This window comes from Motacilla alba, chromosome 20 (assembly GCF_015832195.1).
Source record: "Motacilla alba alba isolate MOTALB_02 chromosome 20, Motacilla_alba_V1.0_pri, whole genome shotgun sequence".
Taxonomy (NCBI): Eukaryota; Metazoa; Chordata; class Aves; order Passeriformes; family Motacillidae; genus Motacilla; species Motacilla alba.
Window position 1 is genome coordinate 10,831,189 of NC_052035.1, and position 25,955 is coordinate 10,857,143.

General features: G+C 43.7%; 1 protein-coding gene across 1 annotated transcript in view; it reads left to right on the forward strand.

The window, feature by feature from the left end:
• The first annotated feature begins 13,987 nt into the window (after positions 1-13,987).
• Positions 13,988-25,955, forward strand: part of TAF4 (TATA-box binding protein associated factor 4) — a 36,997-nt gene continuing 25,029 nt past the window's right edge. Inside the window, exons 1-2 of the mRNA XM_038159062.1 lie at positions 13,988-14,363; positions 16,305-17,393. Coding sequence (XP_038014990.1) covers positions 14,048-14,363; positions 16,305-17,393 — 1,405 coding nt within the window. The 5' untranslated portion in view covers positions 13,988-14,047. The remainder of the gene's footprint in view (positions 14,364-16,304; positions 17,394-25,955) is intronic.

A 25,955-nucleotide genomic window follows, 5' to 3' on the forward strand; every position in this document is an offset into this window, starting at 1 on the left:
GAGACGGGGTCAGACGGGGAGGGGCGGAGGGGGGAACACCCGGGGCCTGCGTCACGTGACCAGCGCGGGCGAGGGTGCCACGTGCGCCGTGGGGCGGGGCGGGGCCAGGCGGGAGCGCGCGCGCTTGGCTTCCCGCGCTGCCGCGGCTGAGGGGAGCGCGCGGGGAGCGAAGGGGGGGGGCTGAGGGCGGCTCTGTGACACTGAGGCTGTGCCGCTGCCCCTCGTGTGGCACTGCCCCTCACCGGGTGGCACTGCCCCTCACCGGGTGGCACTGCCCGTGTGGCACTGCCCCTCGCCGCTGTGGCAGAGCTGCTGTCACGCAGCGCGGGGGGAAGGAGACCATCGCCCTCCCGTCACGGAACAGCCATGGCTGCCTCTGCCCAAGCCCCTTCCCCCTCAGGTGCCGCGGTTGGTGCTGGCGGAGCCGCGGGTGCCCGGCGGGCCCTGCCCCGTGCCTTTGTTCAGCCGGCCCGGCTCGGCTCGGCTCGGCGCACCCCGGCGCGGTCACCCCGTGCCAGGCTGCAGCTGGAGGATGGGGCCGCTCCGTGCGGCGTCTCCCGGGAGCTCTGCGGCTCCCCGGCCATCTGCGGGTCAATGAGAGACAAGCGGCAGCATCTGGCAGACATGGCCACGGAGGTGAAATCACTCACCGGCGAGACGGTGCGCGGGCAGCAGGCAGGGCAGTTGCGTTTCGGGCAGCGGGTCAGAGGGCACAGATCTCACAAATTTGTGTGACTCGAATGAATAAGATTCAAAGGCAGCAGCCGGGGACAATGCAGCGGGAGCCATTGTCTGAGTGCAGGGAGGTTCTCTGGAGCTGCAGGCGCCCATGCCTTGGTTCCCTGTCTTCCTTCCATCAGCCGTACAACAGCGACACGGGAGAACGCAGCCCACAGGTTCATCCCCGCGTCCTTGCACACCATGGCTCGGAAAGCTGTTCCCCCAGTGCTCCAAGCTGTCTGCCCTGTGACCCTATGTATTTTATGGTGGTACTCTTCATGCTGTTTTTACAGCCTGAAGAGCACATCTCCCCTGCCTGAACAGGGCAGATGCTTCCTTGCCACTCGTACATGTGTGCAGTCTTCTCCTTGTTAAATTGTTCTAGCATAGGGTTCCTAAAAAAAAAATAAATTGGAAAAGCAGTAATTTTGAATAAGAAACTCAGCCCTTAAAGTAAACATTTTTAGATTTTTAGCTCAGCCTTAAGTGTAACTTACAGAGGAAAAGCAGAGATTCCTTTTTTACTGCAGTAAACAGTGCCCTTTAGCGGGCAAATTGATGGTTAGAAACTTCCCTAATGAAAAAAACACCTCTAGTTCCTCTGTATGAGGAGTGTCTAGTTTTGAGTGTAGAAAAGATCAAATGGAGAAACAATAGGGAAAGAAAGAATAGCAAAATAGAAAAAAACATGGCTGCTCAGTTTGTGGCAGCCACAACAAATTATTTATAATGAAAAAATTATGTCAATAGTGCAGCCAAAGGTAGAGAAACAGAACTCCCTCTTTTGGTTGACATCTTCCAACTCCACAGTATGTCTAAATTGATGTTTCTCATTTCCACTCTTAAAATTTTCTTTTGAGATACCAAATGGCGCTCCAGGTTTTGCAGCTCAATTCATTGTTTTCTTTATGCAAACCAAAATGTCCCTGGTTCACAAGCACCTGCAAGTTCCAGTACTTTGTTATTCAACACAAGGTATTATTATGATTCTTTTATTAATTCAATTTTTTTGCCTTTTTTTTATTATTTTTTAATACCAGGGAAGAAAGAGACAGTCACATGTACCAATACAGTGATGTGGATCCTTCAGGAAGGCTGATTAAAGCAGCGTGGAAAAAGAAAACTACACCAAGTTGGCGTGACCTATACACTGGTAAGGAAAGATATGGAAACATACAGAATTTTAGTTATAATCACCATGCCCACAAATCAGCCTGCTTCTGGAAGATACTCTTATTGTAATGAATTTCTTCAATATCTTGTGTTTGACAACAGGCAGAGATAACAAGCCATCAGCAAGAAGAAATATGACACCTGACATTTTAAGTGGCCTGTTAGTATTATTTATTCTGCTAAAAAATACAGTTCCTCATCCACTAAGTGTTGAAAGGGGGAAGCAAAGAGCATCTCTCACTGTGTAAATTCATGACAAGTGTGCTATCCCAGGCATCCCTCATATGAAGAGGGAACATTTGGCTTCATATGAAGATGCTGACTGCAGTTCATCGTGGCTGTAGGAAGAAATTTGGCAGGGAGGCACCTCGTGATCGCAGCAGACACAGGATTCACACAGCAGCCATTTGGACTACAGCTACCTGTGGTCTGTGGGGAGTGGAGGCAGGGCACAGTCACACCATGAAACTGCACAGCTAATGTATTTACAGGAAAACCCGTGCTGCCAGACCTCAGCTGGAAGGCAGCTAGAGGCATTCGAGAGGGTGAGCACCCATGCACCTAAGCACCTTTACAGCAGCTAAAAGAGAAACCTGGGACTTTCTGCAGGGGTGAGAATTTGTGGGGTGTGTGATGGTGAGAGAGAGCTTTTGTGGTGGATGATGGCCACATCCATGGACGTGTGAGCTGAACTGACTCGGGTGAGTTCTGGCAGAGGTAAGGACAGAGCAGCAGTTGGCAGAACACCTGTAACAAGCTCCAGCTGCTGGAGGAAGGGAGCCGGGCGCTGCCTGCTGAAGCATCACCTCTTGCACCCGGGGACAATGGGATGCCTTTGCACTTGGTGGCAAAATAAAAATAAAAAAAAAAAAAAAAAGGAGGAAAGAAAATTAATAAGCGTGGAAAATAGAGGAACTGAAAATGGAACAGAGATCCGAATTTGGGTGTGGCAAACAAAACAAATGATACAAAGGAAGAGAGAAATGCTTGAGCCCTAGAGGAAGGTATGTTAGAGCAGTAATTTCAAAATAAGATGATGGTAGCTGCAGGGAAGGAGGGGAAGGTCACCAAGTACAGGACACTGTTCTGCAGAGGTGTGGGGAATAGGCAGTAGAAAAGAGACCAGGAGTGAAGGAGGGACTGGAACAGGATGGAGAAACAGAAAAGATGAGAAGGAAAAAAAGAATCCACTCTTGTAAGGATTTTTATTCTACACAAAGAAAAGCTGATGAAGTAGAATAAAGAAAAAAGCATGTAAATTTAACTGAAGGAAACTAAAATGATGGGAAGAGTGAGGGGTGGAGAATGGAATAAGGAGAACAAAAACTGGAAATATTAATAAGTAGAAAAACTAGAATTGGTAACCTGTATTTAGATAATGTGGGCTTTGTCAAATTAGTTTTTCAATTTCTCACAGTCTAAGAAAAAGAGATTAAATGATGTATGGAGAAAATAGTGTTTCATTACATTAGTTTGTCCTACATCTCAGGAAAAGGGATGTCCTGAAAAAAAATCCCTCCAAACAGTAAGTATTGTTTTCTTTTTTTTTTATTTCAGAAATAAATACAGAGACTGTAATACCTGTAATGATGTTCTGTCCTCTTTCCCCTTTTTCTCTTTCTGTTTTTCTCAGTTTTGAGTCTGTGCCTCAGGGATTTTAATTCTGACATCTTTCATTCCACCCACCTATGTATCAAATTTAAAGTCAGTTTAACTTCTGGTTTTAAATGAAATATTTTATAAAATGTCATAGTTTTGGGCTTGTGGGGGTTTGGCTCTTTTAATTAATACCAGGACTGTGTATTCAGTGGCATTGGCATAAATCTGCATTTTTCCATTGCACTTCTCAGCAATCCAAGGGCATTGCACAGTCAAGACAAAATATATTTAACAGTGAGGAGGAGATGGCAGAGAGATTAAACTTCTTATCCAGACCCACAGAGTTTGTGAGCATGAAAGCAAAACCACACTTTGGGCACTGTTTATTTGAATGCTCCAACTGTATGAAACACAAACAGAGGAGGAGAAAATGCTCACGTGAGTTTGGCTGAAAACAAACTTATTTTGTGCAGATCCACAGCGTTTATAATGTATGGTGTCAGTATCTGAGATAAGGAATCACCTATAAAGATTAAAAAAGCAGGATTTTGTATTTTTTACTAGAATTAACAGGCTCTTAATCTACACTTTAACCAGCTTTATTTACAATATGCTCACGTTAGAATGATACATTTTTATTTTCTTGTCCCATGAATGCATTAGTGCCACTTTTCATACTGTAATCAGTTATTCCTTTCCTTTCCCTGAAAAATCGACCACTTTCTAAAAGGTAATGCAGTTCCTTGCTATAATGCAAAATGATAATTCCTTTTTGTACTTGTGAAAATCCAGCAGTAAAATTACAAAAACTTGCTGGAGGATTTTTCTGTTTCTGTAGCACTTCCATTTGGAAGATTCAATTACCAGTGTGACTTCTGAACTCTTCATTTTTTAAAGATATATTGATATATCCACTTAAATGATTGATATATCCACTTAAATGGGTGGGATAAGCCAACAGTGCTGTTCTGACCTGCCCAGTCTTTGCTGATTTTATGCCATGAATCTACTTAAAATTTGTGTTTGATTGTCTTAATCTATCAAGGAGTCACTTTTGATGCAACAGAGTAAGGAGGGAACACAAATTTACTTGTTTTTATAAAACTAAATCTTGGACATGTGTAACATCTGTTATTAGAATGAACACAAACTGCTATTCCAGACTATTTCCACACACACACACCACTCCACCAGTGTCTACTTTGTGGAAATGAGACTAAAACCCACACTCAGTACTGGGCACAAGACTGAGAACTCAGCCCAAAATTCTGCCTGCTCTTGCAGTTCACTTTGTCATTGAAGTTTGGGGAATGAAGCAGTTAGGGAAGTGCAAGTGCCTCTTATACCAAGGCTTTCTGGATCTTGAATGGCAAGATGAAGTTATCCTGGCTAAGTAGGTAGTGATTTATTCACAGATGTGGAAGCTGGATATAATTTTAAGAGATCCTTTGATGAAGACAGTTAAATGGATAGTGTATGCGATACAAAAAAGGTTGACAAAGCTGAAGTTTGCAGTTTGGTGACAAAAGTTGAAGGATGAAGACTTTTAAGTCAGACACATTCTAAAAAAGGCATTTATGCATCTATCTCCCATTGAAAAGAGTAAGAGGATTCAGACCTAAGTTTAGAAATAATTAGGGCATAAAGACATATAGTTGTCTGTCTAGGAGAGGGGGGAGAACTGAACAGTGCCTAAGATACTGAGCTCCATTAGGAGAATTTTCTGACTGGGTTTTTTGCTGCTTTTATTTGGAATATGTTGCACTGAAGTGAATGGCAAACCTCTGTGTATCCTCATGGATGCACTGATGTGAGGGCCTGGGATAAAAGTGGGATTTCATAAAGTTCTTCCAGGCATGAAGCGAGCAAAAGGTGGATTGAAGACACACTGCAATAAAAGAAAAAAAAGGAAGTAATACATGGAGAAAGGAAGCAAAAAATTGGCTTACAGGGATGAAATGCTGCAGAGGATTAGTCTGCAGGGGAAGATTTTGTAGAGGTTCACACTTAGGCATTAATTGGGAGACTAAGAATCTGTGTATTGAACTTCATGCCCAACTTTCTGAGGTTCAAGAGCTGCAGTGATAACCAATGATCTAAATCCACTTCTGGGCTGAAGAGAGCCCAAGTTGCAACCAGACTGTCACAACTGACCTACTTGCTACACTTGACAGTGTCTCAGAGGAAATAGCAAGGAGCAGATGGGAGTACAGCCTGATACATCACTCTAGGACCAGTCTTTTCTCAACAAAATCAAATTTCTTTGAGAGTACAAAACATACTGCAGACCCCTGGATGTTGCAGTCCAGAAAATGTCACCATTCCCTGTGTTTGGCTAAAATTCCAGACAGCTTGACAGCAATATTTCTTTAAGGGCTCCTCTTTTCCTCTCTGGACTTTTCTCTCCAAACTATTGAACACATTCCAGCTATCAGTCCTGAGCACTATTTCCTTGGCACTGAGGCTTCAGTGGGATTGAACCAAGACCCAGCTGCACAGCTCTTGCATAGGGCAACAATGTACATCACTGGGCTGAGAAGCAGAGGAGAGAGTTCTTTTTGAGATGTTTTAGTTCAGAGACCTCATTTGCATTCATTCTTCTTTAGCCAAAGAATCTCCCTCTCCTTACCTGTGTTACAAATGGCTTGTAGATTCGGCTTCTTGCTGTTCAGTGAGGTAAGGGATCATTTTACCAGCCTTGGCAGTGTGCTGTTCTTTCCCTGCACAACATCTGCTGCAGTTTTCATGGCTTGAATTGTTCCTGGACTTGTTTTAAAAGTCATGTTTCAGAAATGTCTTTGAGGATATGAATTATTAGTCATTGTTTTATCTTCTAGGGTGTTCTTCATTTATCTTGGTTATTTTCCTTTTGAAAATAATCCTGAAGAGGCTTTGGAGTTTAAAGTTTATAGGTTTTAATTCAGGCTTAGGCTAAAGATACCAAGAATGGTACAGTAATTCATAACAATAGGGTTTCAGGAAGTAATTAATTTTTATATGACAATAAACTGGGATTTAATCTCCTTCTAACACACTTCTCCTTACCATTGTAGTATTTGTGTACACACTTTTCACAAACACGTGACAATTGGGACATTTACTGTTCCAAAGCCTTTGCATTATTTGTGCCTCATACCTCACTTCATGTATGACAAGGTGTTTGATATTTAGTGCAGTTTTAAACTGTGAGTTTTTTTCCTGTAAAGTAACTAAAAAAGAGATTTGGCTTTTCAATTTTTTCACTTAATTCTGATTAATTTTTTTTTCCAGAAGACCTCACATCTTCATCTTGGACTCTGTATTTTACTCAGCAGCATCCTCAGCATTTACTCTGCCTGTGACATCACCCGTGCCAAACTTCCAAAGGCTGTTTGGGACATAAGTTGCTAGTAGGACATTTTGAAGACAAAATGTTCGTGTAAGTTTAACTTGGAGCATGAACTGGTCTGAAGAATAGTAACAGCAACTTTGTTATACTTGTGAGGTATGGGAGGAGTACTCCCATACAAACAAAGGTAGGTAACAGTAAGGAACAACTTAACATGACTCTCTTGGCCCTGCATCCAGGTGTGTCATTTCCTTTGGGCTGGAAGTTTTGCCTATCTTGTCTTTTAAGAGATAAAATCTTTGTCTGACTTGCTTCAAAACATGCACTAGTTTCTTCAGGCAACTATGGGAACACGTCCCATATTTAACTGAGTTATTTGATTTCTTTGCAGTTTACAAAATGGGAAAAAGCTCGTTAAAGGAATAAGGGCAATTCCAGAACTCTCTCTGATAGTGAGAATATTTTTAGGTAGTGTAAGAAAGTAACCTGGAGTCTGGAATTATATCCCTTACTATTTAGACTGCTGGAGAATCCAGAAAAAAAAATAAACTCATCTAATAGCCTTTTTAGCTGTGTTTTCATTAAGTCTGAGACAGCTCAATAAGGAAGCTATGGCATGATTTATTTTAATCAGTTATTACAGAGGAGTCATTAAAAAAGAAAAAGAACAAAACAAAAACTCGGCAAAATCTTCCTTACATACTTTTTGCATTCCAAATCAAAAAGTTTAGATAAAATCTCATTTCGTTACAACCAAAACAAACCTCCTGTACTGGACTGCTTTCATTTTTTTTTTTCTGTAAATGATGATGTTTTTATACCTCTTCTGTCTACACTGGCTTTCCAGTTCAGTATCTTTTGTGTCTGTTTTCTTTATAATCTCACTAAAGTTGCTCAGGAATTCTGTTGTCTCCTAAGGCTTGGTAAGAGCGTTTGACAGACTGTGAACTAGGAATGGAGTAGGGAAAATGATTTAGCCTTTTTTGTCATCTGAAAATGACTTTCAGAACTGCTTGCACACGTGATTATTCTTCCAGTTCAAATGTAAAAGAATCTGGATTTTGCTCTGTGTATTGAACATATGCTGAAAGTTTTACCAACTTTACAGCCTGTTAGTTTAATTTAATATATTGTTGAGCTAAGAAGTGTGCATTCAGGCACACTCAAAATCTTCTTTTGAAATAACTCCTCTATCTTAAAAGAGAAGAACCAGGGGGCTACTGAATGATTTAGATAAAGTAAGTTACATTCTCTAGGCACTGTGATATGAAATTCCATAGGACAAATGTTTTCATCTGCAGCAACTGCTGTTTCACAACTGCTGTGGCACTGGCAGTACCTGTTCTTGGCACTGACCAAGAACAGGATGAAGATTCATCATTGGCTCTTTCACTTATTTTTATCCATGTGTTTTTGAAGGCCAGTGAGTGGAGGGAAGCATATAAAGAAGGAGGATAACACTGATTACCATGACTGGTCAATTGTTCAATGTGTCCTGCTTTGAATCAAGAGAGGGCAGGAATCCATACTGGAATATCCATGGTGTCATGTACCATTAGGTTGTCTGAGGATATATTATTGATAAAACATCCCTAGCAGGATCATACTTTGCTCACTAAGACTCACAAAAAAATTGAAGCTAAACTTGCCAAAGTCACCTCTCTCTAAAAAGAAATATTTCAAGCATATTCTAACAAATCCTGACTGTAAAATGTGCAAATTGGATTTCCAGTAATGAGACCCATCAGTAGGCACATTTTCTTGACATATTCTGTCTTGGAAATAGTGATTCAATTTTCCAAAAGTCCTTTAATTTACTTAGAGAGGAAAGCATTTTCATTTTGCCCAGTCAGTTCTAATAATTTGCTAAATTCAAAATATGTGAAATTACTGAAGCTGGTTGTAGTGACCAGAAGGACCTCTAATCTTCTAATAGTATTTTTCTTTTCCCCATGAATCATGTAGGCTTGCACAAGAAATTTTTCAGAACAGATAAAACACAAATCTTAGTTGACATCTCTGCTGCTTGTCTCTTCCACACACAGAATTCTGGACGTTTGCTAGTAATCCCCTTCAGAAGATTTGCTTTAGAAATCTCTGTTGGCTGCTGGGGTGTGTGCTTAGAAACTTTCATTTTCTCCTATGAGTAAAGTACCTTAAGAATTCCCTTACAGATGAATCTGGGTATTGACACTTCCTATCTTGGCAGTAACAAGCATGACGAGCCAGATGAAGAGCAGCTGGGAAGGAAAAAGTTTTCCACAGCTCTTTTATGCTGCAAAGCCTTGAAGGGTTTTGAACAATAATCCTTTATCCCACAGTATATTCTCCGGGCACCGGATGTTGAGTTGCGTGGACTTTGGAATGCCTCAGGAGAGCCACACGTAAATAACTCCTGTGGGAATTGCATGTTCCAGAGGCACAGTATTCTGTCCCAGAAACCCTTAGGAGATTGCCAAGGCAGTTGTGTGCTCAGCTAACATTTTGGTTTGAAAACCAAGCTCATAGGTAGTGTCCCTCTAACAGACATTTCCTATGTCTTTCCTAATTAAGAACTAGGTAATGTCAAATATCTTGGTTTTAAAAAGAGGATATCCCGTAAGTTGTCACTTAATATATTTATTCAATCAAATATATTTTATGAAAAGAAGAGTTGGGGTTTTTTTCTTCCTTACTTCTAGAGTTCCAGTAATTGTTATGCAGCTACAAACACTAATTTAAGTGGGTGCTTTTGCCATTTCTCTTCCCTGGCAGCATCATGTGAGGCTTCTGTCCAGAACTCTGAATTGCAGCACAGGGCTGGAGCTTCTGTGGCTGGCAGAAACAGCCCAGTACCCATGAGGACAGACACTGTCCTTCAGTGAAAATATGGGTGTAGGTAGGTATGATTATCATGAAAGAAAAAGGGACTGTACTTTTGCTCTCCAAATCTACTGCTCATCTCTTTTTATTTTACAGTGCAAGGGTTAAGACATTTTCCTGCAGCATACCATACTTAATTATGAATATTAATCCCTATTAGGAGCATTAGACTTCTTCAGGGATTCACCTAAGGACAACTGAAGTACAGGGGATGAGTTGAAGACCAAGACTTTAACAATGTTTTGAGATTTCAGGGAGAAGACAGTCAAGAGCATAGACTACAAGGGGCACTGAAGTTGCTTTATTTCCTTACTTGTGCATGTCTGGAGTAAAACTGCATTTGCCCCTAAACTCAAAGAAAAATACTCAAACCAGGAATATTTTTCCTATAGATTGTCAAACCTTTGTATTCTGGATGCAAATGAAGTCTTGCTGCTTTTGCTGATCACTTGCTAGTGGAGACTGACACCCGTTTGCAGAAGAATCAGCACACAGACTTTCAAGGTTACCAACAGGGAACTTCTGCACAGAACTACATCATCTCCAACCAAGACTTCATTCCTTTGCTCCTAACGCTCTCTACTTACCAAATTATCCATTGAACTCCTGTGCTCCTCCAAAAGAAAAAAAAAGGAGATGGGGTACAAGGCAGAAAGGCAGGGAAGGATACTGGCTACAAGGTTAGTGCAGCTTTATGAATGAACCCAACATTTTGGTTTTGCTGAACACTTTCCAGTGGAAACTGACACAAGTGTGAATTTTGTCATCTTGTTTGACTGAACTTTTGAAATCAATGTGTTGCTGGTTACATGCCAGCTTTCAGTGTTTCAAATAATCCTGGGTGAGGGGCAGGAAAGAAGAGCAAGAAATCACCCATCAAAACTGATTGTTTTTCATCTATTTATTGACAGGCCTTTAGTCTTCTGATGGGTCAGTTAAGACTAAAGCCATCCATAGGCTTCTTTGTTCTGTCCCTTGTCACCCCAATCCATACCTCTGTCAGATGTTTCTGTAATGAGTTCTAGACTAACTTCATTTTTAGAAAACAAACAGAAGGAGAATGGCGTTACCTTAACCTGAGACAGTCTCTGTGTCATCATCTACATTTCAGATCTAGGTGGGGGGAAATAAGTATGTTAAATAATAACACATAATAATATAAAGGAAGGAGGTTAGATGAACTGACAATTCTCCATTTTTCCTGATAGCTCTTGCTAGCTTCTGCTCCTTGACACACAGAGAACCCATACGTGCCTGTAATGTTCAAGATCTTTTGATGTAACTGATGGGTGCTGATGGGTGAAGTCCACAGCATTCACTGTGTATTGAGTCTGACTATTTCTACACCAGCAGTAATAATTCCCTGTACTCCATTACTAGAATTCTTGGGCAAGTTGCTCTTTTTATATAATTTAAAATGGAGTAGTACAGCACAGAAGAGCTGGAATCCCTGTGCTGAAGAATTCAGTCTAGAAACTTACTTCCAACGTCAAACAAGACACAGAGTGTATGAAAAGATAAATTATTCAGTAATGGATCCTACACACTTATAATGCACAAGTTGTAATGAATCTCAGTTGCTCTTGTAATTTTGTAAAGTTGTTTACCTAATATGGTAGATGTGCCATATGGTACACTAAAGAGAATGTTAGAATGAGGACGTGAAGATTTCGAGGTTTTTATTTCTAGTTTTGTAGGCATCTGTAAACTACATTCAAGCTGTCCTAGAATGAGAGCAGAGCAAGAATGCAGGCTGCTCTGCCCCTCCATGCTGACTGCTGCTGCCACCTGATAACATCCTCCATCTCTTCCTCCCGTGTTCCTCGGGCACTGTGGCCCAGCATGGGGCTGTGCCCTGGCCAGATGCCATCAAAGAAAGTCAGCCACTCTGCCCCTTTAGGCTGGCTTAGCTTAAGTCAAGCTTTTTCACCCTTAATAAATCATTTGAGCAGCTGATTAACTCTTCTGCTGGGTAGGGAATGTGACCAGGCTTCTATTCCAGAGAGTTCTTTGGTATGTTGCTTATGGAATTTCACCACAGCTAAAACTAGCAACGTGCCTGACTGAGACAGCAGCAAAGAGGTTGGGACTGCCCTGCTCCAAGCAGCATTTCTGTCTTGTAAGAAAAGGGTAACATGACCTACAGTGATGTCTGTAAAATCACATCCACTTTGCAGCACTGTAATTTGTCAAAAATTGATAAAATGGGAGTTAAAATTCATACAGATGAAAAGGGCAGTTTCTTGTTCACCCTTGAGTTTCAAGTGCTGACTGAGAAAAGCATTTAAGTACAAGAATAAAATATTAATATAAAACTCAGAGGATGTAGGCAGTCTCTCAGGGTGATGCCACGGGTGTAAGTGAGCAGAGCCTTGGGAAAGGCTTAACATTGTAATTTTTAGTTATCAGCCAAAGTCTAGTGCAGGTGAGAAGAGGACATAGAAACTAGAAGAATAATATCCCTCACTATGAGCTGAATTTCTAGGATTTTTGATTTTGCTCTATTCTTTGGGGCCTGTATGTTAAGAGCGAATATGCATCAGTTTTTATGTGAATTTTTGGCAATCAGCTTCTCCCTGGTAGGTATGTTTGCATATTTGGGGACTGAGAACTGGACAGTCCTTCAGCACTGTTCCCATTGCTCATGAGGTTCATCGTCAAGCAGATCAATTTAATTCATGTTAGAGTAGTACAAGTGAAGTGATCACCACAAATATGTGATGGGGGAAGTGTTGACACCCACATCTGGGCAGCCCTTTGTACAGAAAACTTGAACACATTTAAAGTGATTCCCTTTTCATAGGTAACTCATGGCTCTTGTTCTTCCAGATCTCCACCAGGCTCCAGGCAGCAGCTTTCAGGCCAGTCAATTCCCCAGAATCATCAACCAGCAGGTGCTGAGCCCATCCCACTACAACAGAATTCCAGCCTCTAATGCTGCCCATTCCCAAAACATAACAGCAAAGCTTATTTTAAAATCCTGATATAAGAGGTGCTGTTTTAAGCTTGCTACCCCTTAAAACTTGAAAGTTAAGTTAAATCAGGCATTGGAATAAGTTGCCCAGAGAGGTGGTGGAGTCACCACCCCTGGAGATGTTTAAGAGGCATCTGGATCAGGTGCTGGAAGATGTGATTTAGTGGTTTAAGGGTTACAGTGGCAGTGCAGTTGGACTTGATCTTAAAGGTCTCTTCCAACCTTGATGATTCTATGATTCTCTTCTGTGAAAGATAAATCATACCATCCGATAATATTGTTCCAATTGCATCTGGTAATACTATTCCAGTAATTCAGTTTTCTGGGGAAGCAGCAGCGCCTGGCAGAAGAGCGCATTTATTGAAAGGCGGGTTGTATTTTTACGTTATTTACTTCCTTTATGATGGTTGCACAACAAGGTCAAAGTGCAGCCGCCTCCTGTAAGCGATCATGTCCACCTGCAGCCAGGGCCGGGCCCCGGGGGCTGCGCTCCCCGCCGAGCGCCGCTGCGGAGCGCGGCTCTCCCCCAAGGGTTAAGCGGCGGCGGGGGTGTAACGCGGGCTGACACACGGGCGGGGATCGCCCCGCCGTGCCGGCTCGCAGCTGCGACTGGACCGTTCAAAATTGCCGTCTCCCTCTCTTTTCCCCCCCGCCTCCCCTCTCTCTCGTCTTCCTTTTCCCGTCGCGGCGCTGGGCTCGCAGCCGGGCGCGCTTTCCCGGAGCTGGCCCCGGCCGTGCTGAGTCAGACCGCGCCCCGCGCCCGCCCCCGCGGCCCGGCCGCACCGAGGGGCTGCAGCCCCCGGCTCGCCCCGCCGGCGGCGGCGGGAGGCAGGCAGGCGCGGGGGCTCCTCCTCGCCCGCTGCCCCCGCCCGGGGCTGGGCGTGTGCCCCGCCCGCCCCGCCGGTGGATCAGTTACACGCAGCTGGCACAGGTGCGGGGCGCCCTTCAGACTCGCGCCGGCGGGGGAGACCCGGACGCAGAGAGCAGCAGGGAAAACATGCAGCCATTTTGGGCCGAGGCAGACAAAGAGCCGCCGGCCGCCGCGGCCGCCCCCGCCGCCCCGCGCGGCTCCCGAACCCCCCGCACCCGCGGCGCGGCCGCACCGAAGGGCCGCAGCCCCCGCCCGCCCGCCCGCGGCCGCCGGGGGGCCGCCGCCGCCGCCCGACTCCCAACTAAGCGTTCGCAGCCATTTGCACGGCCTTTTATAGCGCGGGCGCCGGCCAATCAGCGGCGGGCGGAATCCCTGCCCGGCCGGTGATGTGCGGGCCGGGCGCTCGCGCGTGCGCTGTTGGGCGGGGGGGCCGAGTGTGAGCGGGGCGGGGGGAGGAGGGAGCCGTGAGAGGGGAGGGGGGGGAGGAGGGAGCCGCTCACAGGAACCCTCCGAAAAAAAGATGGCGGCGGGCTCGGATCTGCTGGATGAGGTTTTCCTGAACACGGAGGTGGATGAGAAGGTGGTGAGCGACCTGGTGGGCTCCCTGGAGTCCCAGCTGGCGGCCTCCGGCCACCACCACCAGCACCACAAGGCGCAGGAGCCCCTGAGGGCCGCTGGGGGGCTGCTGGGGAACCATGTTGTGAGCAGCAGCAGTAGCAGCAGCAGCCCTAGCCCCAGCCCTGGAGGAGTAGTAGTAGGAGGCAATGCTAATGCCCAAACAGAGAGCAGCAGCGGCAGCAAGATGGGACTGAGTGCCCCAGAGATCACAAAAGCAGGTAACGTGGGCAGGGGTGGGGGGCTCTGAGGGAGAGGGGCCCTCCCCTCCCCCCACTCCCCAGCTCCCGCTGCCTCCTTCCCTCACTGCTTTCCCCCCTTTCCCCTCTCTCCTCCTTCTCGTTGTGGCAGGAGCGGGAGTGCAAAGGGTGGTATCGATCATACGGGGGAGAGCCTCCCCTCATCATGCCCCCTCGGTGTGTATCCGCGCCTCTGCTCCCTCCCCTTTATTTTCCCTCCTCGCCCGTGCTTACTCGAGGGTGTTGGATCATGTGTGGGGGCAGCCGCCCCGCAGAAGGAGCCGGCAGTGCCCGTCCGTGACTCTGCCGGTCCCCTCTGCTTTTCCTGCCCTTGTTGCTGGAGTGTAAAAGGGCTCTGTTAATCTCGGGGACTGAAGGAGGCAGAGCCCACCCCCTTGGTCATGGCTGTGCCTCCCATGCCGCCTGTGATTGCTCCCCTTCCCTTTCCAGGGGTGGAGGTTATGGGGGGGATTCCCTCTTGATAATGCCGCCTTAGCTGTCTGTGTAAATGCTCCTTCCCCTCCCCCTTCGCTGTTGCTGAAGTGGAAGGGGGTGTTATTAATCATGACACCTATTTCCTGTAGAGGAGGAAGCGAGGGGGGATTTCAAGGGGAGGAAGTCCCTCAAAATGCTTCCCCCCCATATCTGCCTGCCTTGATATTCCCCCTGCACCCCCTCCCTTGTTCCAGGGGCTTGGAGGGGGCACGGGGACCTCCCATTCCTCCTCTGCCCTCAAGGGGGGGTAGTCACAACGCCGGGTCCCGGCAAGGGGGGGAATTCAGGCCACAACACCCCACCTTGCACAGCGCCTTCTCCCAGCCGCCCACCCCCGGAGCTGCCTGGGAATATTCCCCCCTTCGTCTTGTGAGGCTTGTAGGGGGGCAGTGTGAAGGCTGGGACTGAGGGCTCACTACGTGGGAATGGAGGGAAGATGTTTTTCAGGGGGATTGAAAGAAATGTCTCCCCAGAATCTCTCTGCAATTCCTCCCCTCCCCCTCTTTTTTATTTTTGATTTTGTCTTGCTGAAGTGTAAGAAGATACTACAGACCGTCTGTTATGATTGATGAAGCTCTTCTAGGAGGATCTCCTTGACCCTTATAATGTGCATCTCAATGTCTGCCTGTCACTATTCTTTTCCCATTTCTGTCTCCTTAGGGCCAGGACCTGGACTGTGTGTGATTGTACTTGTGCTAACACCAGGCCTTGTCAAGGGGCATGAGGATTATTCAGGACAAGAAGCTACATCATCTTGTCCCTTCTGAAAACCAGCTTTGCTTTTTATTTATTTATTTTTAACTATCTCAGGCTGTGGGAACTTCAGATCCATCAGAACAAATTCTGTAATAAGGAAGAGGGGTCCTCTAGAAACCTGCTCCAGGCCTTGCAGTACTTCTTATCTTGCCAGGCCAATGTTTTTCTTTCCTTTCACTTTTCATATTTTGCTGTTGTTGAGCCTCCTGGTCTGACTGTCTTACTTTGTAGGAGATGACAGGACTAGAGAGTAATGTTTGCTGGTATAGGGAATATGTATTAATAGTGTGTCTTCCATGGCCATTTTCCCCCACTTACAGTCGCAGTCCTGTTTCTAAACAGGATGTCAGGCTCCAGAATGGGGAGGAGGTCTTAGATGATCTTCTTACTTCCCTTGGTTCATATTAAATCTCTTTTCCCTGTTTTGTACCGTAGTGTCAGAAGCAGGGGTGTTGCAATTGATGCTGGATCTGCCAGTCTTTGGTGGGATATTGGAGGCTTTAAGATAACGTATTCAAAGCCATGTTCAGTTTGTACTCTGTCCTGTTTTCCTGGCTCCAGGCAGGCAGCTGGGGAGATGGAGAAGACTTGGTGATAAGGGAGAACATTCTGTCTTTGCTGGACTTCTCTTCTTGCTCGTTCGCTCTGTTTAACCTCGTTGTCGTTTTGCAGGGGCAGGAGGAGTGCAGGGGGGTGTTATTAATCATAACACCAGGTCCCAGACTTCAGCTCTGGATGGAGCCACCACGACGAGCACCAGCACCACCACTGCAGCAGCAGGAGGATCGGAAGTCACTGCTGCTCCAGGGACCCTCAGTCAGGGCAAATCGGTGGTTATCAGCACCATGGCGACTGCCTTGTCCACCAGGAATGGCAAGATTGGGACCACGACGGTGCAGACTTTGAATGGGAGTAACGTGGTGATGAACTCTCACCACACAGGAAGTGCTGCTTTCTCTGGGACTCCTGTGACTGCCAACCCCGCTCCTGCACCTGCTGTTGCCCCTCTCGTTAACAATGGACCTGGCTCCGTGGGGAAAGGAAACGCTGTTAATGCTGTTTTACCCTCAGCTTCTAACACTGTCATCCAGACTTCTTTCCTTAATACTGCTGTGTCCTCTGCATCCTCCTCCTCGCCCACGGTGATCTCCTCGCAGCCACCGCCGAGCGTTGGCGCCGGGGCGCCCACGGTAACGCTGGTGAGGCCCCCCATGCACACAGCAGGACCCACGGTGGCCGCAGCTGCCGCAGCCACTCAGAACGGGAGCAATACTGTGATCAATTCGACCATCAGTGTGGGGAGTTTTCCTGCCGTTGCCACAGCCACTGTGGGATCTGGAGTTTCCCTCCAGACGTCACTTGTGAACAGCCAGTCTGGTTCCGGTGTGCCAGCAGCTCCTGCCACACAGGTCATCAAATCTGAGTCTCCTAAAACTATAGTCCAGGCAGTATCCCAACAGCAGACGCTGGCTACTGCTGGCCAGCCCAGTACTACAGGGGGTAACATGATTATTGGGCAAACTATGCAAGCTGGGCTCTCCAACGTTGCTCCCAATCCTGGTGGGATACCTCCTGCAGCTCCTGGCACCCCCACGGGAATGGCTAAAGGCACTGCCAATACAGTGGCACAAAGTCTACCAAGGACTCCAACACCAACTACGAGTGGAATCAGAGCAACTTTGACTCCTACAGTTTTAGCACCTCGTTTGCCTCAGCCACCTCAGAATCCGACTAATATTCAGAATTTTCAGTTACCGCCAGGTAAGTCAGGGGATTGAGGGGTTTGATTTTGGAAGTGTGTATCTTGCAGGGAGGAAGGAAGCCAAGTAAGATTCTGTGCCATTTAATTGTGAATTGTGGAAAAGGCATGACATATAACAATGAGAGTGGTCTGGTGTTGAGTAGTAGTAGCATAGTAGCATTCCACTACTTAGTGTCTGATTTTGGGTGACCAGAAAGTCTTTTCAGCAGTAATTGAAAATAATTCTGCCTGGTATCTTTGTTCCAGTGTGAGTGTCGATGAAGCCGCAAACTGCCAAAGTGTGACAATGGAACATTATCTAATGAAATGTTGTTATTTCATTAGCACAACAGACATTTTGAATTTTCAGGTGGTTTTGTCAGTAGTTTGTAGCCTTTATGCGCTGCTCGGTTCCCTCCTGTCCCTGGATGCCCCCAGTACCACAGAGCTCTCATGAACACAGAAGCAGCAGGTACAACACAAGAAAACTATCTACTTTGGCTTTAAATACCTTCAAAGTCTGACTTAAAAACTCACAGATTTGAAGCTTATGATCATCTTTTTAGTCACTGGCATTCTGATACAAAAGGCAGACTTCCTATGTCCTTACCTCACCCTGTTGTGTCTAGGGCTGCAGCTTTTGTAGTAGCTAGTCTCATGCTTAGTGCTGAGCATCTCTGGACAAGGAATCTAGTCCTGAACTCGGTGGGTGTGTGAAAAGCAGGATGAGAAGCATTTATTTGCTCAGAATTCTTCTGTCCCTTCTTAAATATCCCAGATTTGGAGGTGTAATGTTATATATTTGCTATTATTTTGAGTCAGGCTTGTTGCTTGTATCCACTTTTGATTTTTAACTGCAAATACTTGTGTGAACCTACACATTGCTTCCTGTTCTCATAATAATGCATACAAGGGCTGTATTCTTAGTGTTCACTGTTTGCAGGGCAGGATGCAAAGAACAGCTAATTGAATTTTGCTCCTAACGCTGAATGAAATTTGTGGTGGTTTTAGTAGGTGGTTTTAGTAAAATACATCTCTTGGAACTCCTGACCAACCTCAGAGCAGTGCACCTGTCACATAAAGCAGATCAGGAATTCTGTGCTGTGATGCTGAACACTGTGTTTTTGTGTAAAATGCTCTCTGTGGTATGTGATGCCATGTAGTTTGATGAAGTCTGTCAAACACTCTGTTTATCCAAGTACTAACTGGTAAAAATATTCCTCTTTTTTTTTTCCTGTAAAAGATTATTCCCTATATGAGTAATTTGAATGACATGTTACTAATTTGAAAAATAGCAGTAAAATTCAAATCTTGAAATTGTGGTGCTTGACTTGAAGCCTGTAAATTGATAGGTTGGAAAAGCCTTATTTTATTTATTGCCATATTGTATCAAGGGATTGATCCAGTTTAGTCTGGTGCCATTTATACCTACATTTTTTGTTAATACTGCTTTATAAACCTGATTATGAGGGAAAATACTAGTGTGGAATCCAGTGGGACCTTCTTTCAGGTAGCTGAAGTTTTCAGACTGCCACAGCATCCTGAAATGTGTTACTCTTGGAAGCAGCATTTCCAGTCCTTAAGCAAAATTGGACCATAAATTGTTCCTTTGGAGTTCTTTGATAGATCAAAGTAAAATAATACAGATTCTAAGCACTTGGATTTTTATGAAGCACTCTTTTTTTCTGTCCTACACTTAAAGAAATATTTATGACTTCAAAAAAATAAGCAAGAATATGTGACTGGATACATAGAAATTGGAAACTGAGTTCTTGCATGATTAGACAGGCTTAATATAGAAAAAGTTTTTTTTAATGGAACTGATTTTTTTTACATTGCTTTAGTTTGTTTTTTATACTTTGCAAAAACAGCCAGCTTTAAAAATGCTTTGCATAAACCATCTCTTTCAAAATACTTAAGAATTGCTGGCTGCTGGGCTGTTCCAAACATCTCTCAGGGCCAAGCACCTCTGCAGATCTGGCCACGTGAAGCTGCTGTGATCTTCAGCAGGGTGCAGGTACACTCATAGTGAAAGGAGCATAGGTGGCTGTGCTTTTGAGATTGTCTTTTAAATGGCAGCATCTCAGCCAGGTTTTTGGAGGCACTTTGGTTGTGTGAAGCTGCAGCTGCAGTGCCTGTGTGCTGTGCACCTACTGCATGCATCCAATTTGCATTCACAAGTTAGTTTCTCAAAGTTAATAGTGTGTGCTAGTAAAAGTTTCTATGACAGTGCTTGAGACAGTTTGAAATCATATACAGCTTTTTACAAGAATTACAAACACTTAGAAAATTCTGATGGAAGGTTTGACCATGACAGCACGTGTTTTACTGTTATTTGCTTATCCAGAATTACTGTTTCTACCTCTCCAAAATACAGTTACAGTGTCACATGTATGGAAAGCAGAATGTAAAATGTCAGCAGGAGTTATCAGCTGGGACTTGAAAATTAGAAACTTTACAAGGTTTCAGATGTTTTCTTTGAAAGACCATGTGGAAAATAAACTCCATCAATGGTCTTTAAAATACATTACTATTAGAATAATGCTTTGTATCACATCGAGGCAATTATGCAGCAAACCTTGACTGACCAAATTGAAGATGCTTGAAGAGCCAGTGGGCCATAATTGTTGGGACCTTACTGGATTTTGGTGTATTTCTTCTCCAAGGAACTGAGCTATTGTATCTGTGTATTAATGATGGTTTTCCACTTCTGGCATCTTTGAGGAAGGGGACTGTTGCCCTTAGTCTTTTCTTCAGGAGCCTGTGCTTGGGACTTTGTGCTCCAGTTGGACAGATTTGGGTAATGATGGTCCCAAAATAACCTTATTCACACCCTCTTAGAAAAGAGATGGAAATACTGTGAAATAATTTTGTAAGGGGGTAGGAGCAAAAGTTTACACAATACTGCCTTAAGGATGCAACTCTGCTGAAACTGACTGGAAATAATTGAATGAAGATTGTTGTTTCTGAGTACTTCAGTAATGAGAAATATGTTATGTACAATAATATGGTAAGAGGTAGAAAACCAGTGAGTTTGTTAAAGCGGTAAGTCGGTGTTCCACTGTTAGAGGCGCTCAGAAAAGTCTGCAGAAAAGTATAACTGGGATTATGCACTAAAATTTATCTTTTGCATTTTAAGAGTGTGTAAAGTGTTTAGAGGTCATTGCTGACACAGGGTAGAATCACCTTGTAAACTGGCAAAACTTGGGTACTTTAAAATAATTTTTGAAAACCCCATCTTGTCCAGCAGTGCTGTAGTACAATCCAGCATGTGTGAGTTTACGCTTACTTAGCTGTACTGTCAGCTTGGGGTTCAAAGATTTGATTTCTCTTCCTGAAAATTTGTGTTGTTACTGTCTTCTCCTTTATCTTTATGGACAAACTCATTATCTCATAATAATTTTTTAAGGTGTCTGCTTAGAGAAAGGAGCAGATTGGTGAGTGCTGAAGGTATGCTGTGAGAATAGCATAGAGCAGGTAGGTCTGGACAGTTTTCTCTACCAGCTTAGGTGAAATTGAAATCTAGAAACTTTCACTTCCCTCTGTCCCTCTCTTTTCTTTTACCTTCTGAATGACTGTTAGTAGTTATGAAAATTTGGTGGCTTGATCATAAAGACTGGTATTTTCCTGATTAAATATGGTTTGGTGACATGCAGTCCTGTTTGAAGATAGCAGATAGGATGGCATGTCTTCGTGTCTGCTTTTTTTTTAGTTCTACAGTCATGACCAGTTTTCCCACTAGCAGTGGTGCAGTTCTGCAGCTGTTGTAGAAGAGAATTGTTTTGCCTTGTATCTAAAAATAAAACTTCTTTATTACTTTCCCAAAACTCAGTTGGATCTGCCAGTAGCTGATGATAGGGGACGAGACTACAAATGTCTTCGCTGCTTTCTTTCTGAAGGGCATCTCATGTGCCTTTTCTTTGGTGAGGACAGGATGGGCCTTTTATAGCCTGAGAAGCTGCTGGGGTCCCTTTAACAGTGGGATGTTCCAGAGTTCTGAACTCTAGCAGTGGTTAAAACTTACCATTGATGCTTTCCAGAAGCAAGGGATACCTGAAAAAGCATCAGTGCTCTACATCTGCACATCCTGGAAGATGTTCTACATGAATATGCACACTCAAGGGTTTCTTCATGGCTTTAGAGGCTCAGAACTTCCTTTGGTGTTGAATTGGAACTTCTTTGTAGAAACTGATTGGTTTTTAGCTTGTGCTCACTATCCAAGAAGGATTCTAACTCAGGCCATGGTTATGGTGGCTTTAGGATGGGAAAACTGCCTGAACACATAATTTAAAGCATGGATTTGGGTCCTTTTGACTTGAGCAGTTGTGCTTTCAGGAGCTGGAGTAACTGAAAAAGAACTTCTGCAGGAGTAATTCCATTTCTTCAGCTGGGAGTTGGGTTTGTAGGTGGTTGGGCAAAGGAGAGAGTATAAAAATGGAGAAGGGTGGCAACTGAGAAGAATCAAAGCAAGCAATTTGTGTTACTTTTTCATACTGAGTGCCTCATTCTTTGGGTTGCTTTGTGCTTGAAATGTGTACCCCAGAAGTCCCTGAAGGAATTAGGATGTAGATAGACGAGGAAATCATCAGAACACCATAATATAAGGAACACAGAAAGGAACAGGGGAAATACTATGAAGTAGTGGAATGTGGTTGTTTCTATTTCTCACTGACTAGTAAGCGAGTTCAAACATATCCTCATTATAGTTTCCCTGTATGTTGCATGTGCTGCCAATATTATGCCTGTTAACTGTGTTGGCATGGCTCGATTTTGTTAAAAATAATGTCTGCAGTGCACCGTGACAATGGGGGTTTCTTAGACTACTTACAGTATGTTTTACTGTCAAAGCATTTTACAAAATGCTTTAATCCTTGCAACCTGCCTGTGTGGTTGGTAAATAAAGTAGTATAAACTCTGCTTTAGAGCTGGGGGAAAGAGCAAGTTAGAGAAGTTCTGACTTGCCCAAGGCCATGCAGGAATCGATATTTTGCCAGGATTCGAGCTTGGGAGTCCTGTACTTGGAGTGTAAAGCAGTGTCTGTCTTTCTGGAAGATGACCGTGGATCTCTTCTGCAGAACTCTTCTGGGTGCAGGCTGGATTTTATGTTCAAATCATGCATCAGCAAAAGGAACATTCTGCTTTATTTGGAATCTGCTACATCAGATCTGCCATATGTCACCAGACTGGAAGTTGTGTTTGTTCGCATTGCACCTTCCATAACTGAGGGCTCCTGCACGCTTGGCTTTGTAGCCCAAGGAGCCTGAGCCTCAGAGAGCTGTGCCATAGGGTTTTCTGGTCCTGTTAAAAAGTGTCTTGATGTTGTGCACATCTGATAAGACTGCGTCGTTAAGTGATGGGATCTAATGGGGCTGTAATTGTGATTCTGTTAAGCTATGGGAGCTGTTAACTCTGATTACATATTGTTCAGTTCTGTTATGAAAAATGCTGTTCCCCAACAGCCTTTGGAAGTGTATGTATGGATATGTCTGTATGATCTTCAAATTGTGATCTCCTGGGGTTTTTGGGTATCGCTAAGCTTGTGATAAAGGTTATTGGTCAATAACCAGAAGTGATTTATTTCTTTTGAAGTGTTTTGCACTCCACAAGAAGTTATATGTTTTCTATCTCTGGATATTTAAGCAGGTTGCTTGTGAAACTTTCTTGGTTTGAGGACCATAAATTTGAATGTTGTCCAGGACTTGAATCCCTTACTAGCAGAGGATGCTGCAGCCCAGTTAGCAAAGTGAGGTGAAAATGCGTGAGTTTGGGCCACTGATAAGACACAGATTATATCACAAACTCTTCAAATGAAGTGTTTTGGTGTATGAGAACTGTTATTGTTGTCTGTCTTCCCTGTTTTGGGAAATGATATGTAAATATAATTCTAAAAAATTTTATGAAGTAGTTCTAGAATGCAGTTGAAAGTACTGATATTTAAACTATCTGGGTTGAAGGAAAGAGAAAGTACTGGTGTGTGGAAAGGTTGCTTTGTGTAAAAACTGTGTGATCAATACTGAGTCTGCTCAGAAACAACTGGACATAGAAGTCCCATAGCACATTAAACATTTTTTGTTACTCTGTTCATTTTTTTTGGTCAGAAATATTCAAAATCATAATTTTTACCTTAAAATAGGTACTCTTGTCAAGAGTCTTGTTTGTGTTGAAACTGTATGAATGTTTGTAACTCCATTGAACTGTCTGAAACTTCTCCTTGAATTTGTTGCCATTGCTTCATGCAAGGAAAAGGGGATTTTGCTAATTGGAAGGCTGGTAGCAAGTTTAGCTTTGTTAGGCACATTATCTCTTGTGAAAGAAGATTTGGAGAGGTAGTGGCATGAAGATAAGAATTTTGAAAATGGAGTTTCTCGTAACTGAAGAGAAACATTGTGATGTATCTATCACAACGATAGAGAGGAGGTTTTAGTCCTGGTGAATGGACAGTTATTTCAGGTGTGCTATGAACCCCAAAGCTCTCTGTGAAGGAAGGCCAAGCTCTAGGGAGAGAGCGTTGCTCACAGGTGACAAAGGGCTTTTTCTTGGCACAGCCACAGGTCTATTCCTGTGTGCAAATAATTGTATCAGCCCTCTTGTATCTGCTTCCTTGTAAGAGAGGCAAAACTGCTGATACAGTCTGGTCTGTGTACAGGTTGTAATTAAACAGGTGTAAAGATTATGTGATCATCCATATTTCAGATTAAATGAGGCTTTTTTTTTTTCTTTTTTTCCTTTTTTTGGCCATAGACTCATGAATAGAGCTTTTTGGTTGTTTTAAACCTTCTAGGACACTTTTACCTCAGCTTACTCTGGAAATTTTTACACCAATTCTAATCTGTGGGAATTTCTTCCCAAAAATGCTTGTTGTCTTCTGGAGGTGCAGGTGTCTCAACTGAGAGCCAGTTTTTTGTCACAAACCCTCCTCACTTGGAGTAATTCTGTTCAGGTGTCTTTAGCATAAAATTTAATGTAAAATACAACAATTGTCCTAGAGGTCTTAATTGTGCCTTTAAGAGTTTTTTTAAACTATAGAATCTTTTTTGTGAGAACAAAATGTTGATTATTGTCACTGGATAATGGTATAGATTATCAGTAATTAGGAAAGAGGTGATAATTAGAAGGAATTGATACACCTGCCATGTTCAGCACCTCAGTAGAGCTGTCTTAAGGTGTTGTACAAATGTATCTGATCTTTGGGTCTGTAACTGTTGTCAGAATCAAAATACATTTTCAAACTATGAGTTTCTGTACTTAGATTACCAGTAATCAGAGAGTTGCACTTTGAACATCAAAGGTTGATGCTCAGCAAAATGTGTAAATGTGTTATAAAATAGGTTAAATAGGGATGATGCTTCTACTTTTTATTTGTACAGAATTTAGTGCAAAGTCCAGTTTGGATACCAAGCTCTTTTTGTGGGATTTGTAAAAGAATATTGACAAAAATTAAGTACCTTTTTGCCATGGTAGATCTCTGTTTATAAATTTGACTTGTAACTTATGAATGCTATGTATCTTAATTTTGATGCTTTTTTCCCTTAAAATACCTTACTAAAATGTATTTTTCAGTAACACCCAGTACCTAGACAATGAATAACATAAAACTCACAGCAGTGTGTGATATTATTTTACATGACTGACATGACTGTCCTAAGATTTGTATTGAATTGAGTAAGCCTCTCTTGTAAAAATGGTCTAACTTATGATTATAACTTGATTAATATATGCTTCTGAGAGTAGCTGAACTGTTAAAAGCTATCACAGTGCTTTTGTGCAGAATAAAGCACGTGCTGGATAGACTGTGCTGACAGCCAGTGCAGTTGAAAAATGCGTGCTCTAGATATCAGAGTATAAACAAAAGCCAAGCAATGAGGTGTGCTGCTGTACTCGAGTCTTTCTGAGAGGGTTTGGGGGGCAGCAAGGCTGTGCTAAGTTGTCTGCACACCTTCCTTCAGTTTATGAATCAAATCTTTCTTTAAGGGAGGGCTCGATTTAGAGCCTCCCTCCCAGTGCAATAACATCGGGTGCTTTGAGCCTGAGTCGTGGTGTGGCGAGTGGGACCAGTTGAGCTCACATGAGTCACAAGTGGCAGCTCCAAGGAGTAGCACTGGGGAATTGCAGCACCTGTGGCAAAAGAGTCGATGGAGGGGACCAGAAGAGTGTTTGTGGAGGGATCAGTGTGGGAGAAGAGCTCTGAGGTAGGGAGGCTGACAGTGACTGAGCTGTGTGGAAGTTAAAAGACAAGCAGGAGGAGTTATTAGTTTTTAACAGACATACGTGCAGTCGTGTTTGCAGTAGTATTAAGGGTGGATTGGAGGAATATACAAGTGTTCATGCATTAAGAGTCAACCTCTTAGTTCCTTTCTTTCTTCCTTTTTTTGCCAGTGTATCATTTGATTTTCTTTCCTTCCCTGTCCTCCATGGGGGAGGGGGAGAAAAGGCACTAATTATTTATAAGTGTTAGTCATACCCAGTCATTAAGCTTAGTCATTACTCAGGACTGTGCATTTGATGGTTAGTAAAAATCAAAACGAAACCTGATTTTGTTGAAAAGCATTCTGAATTCAAGCTTACAGGTGTGAAAATAATTC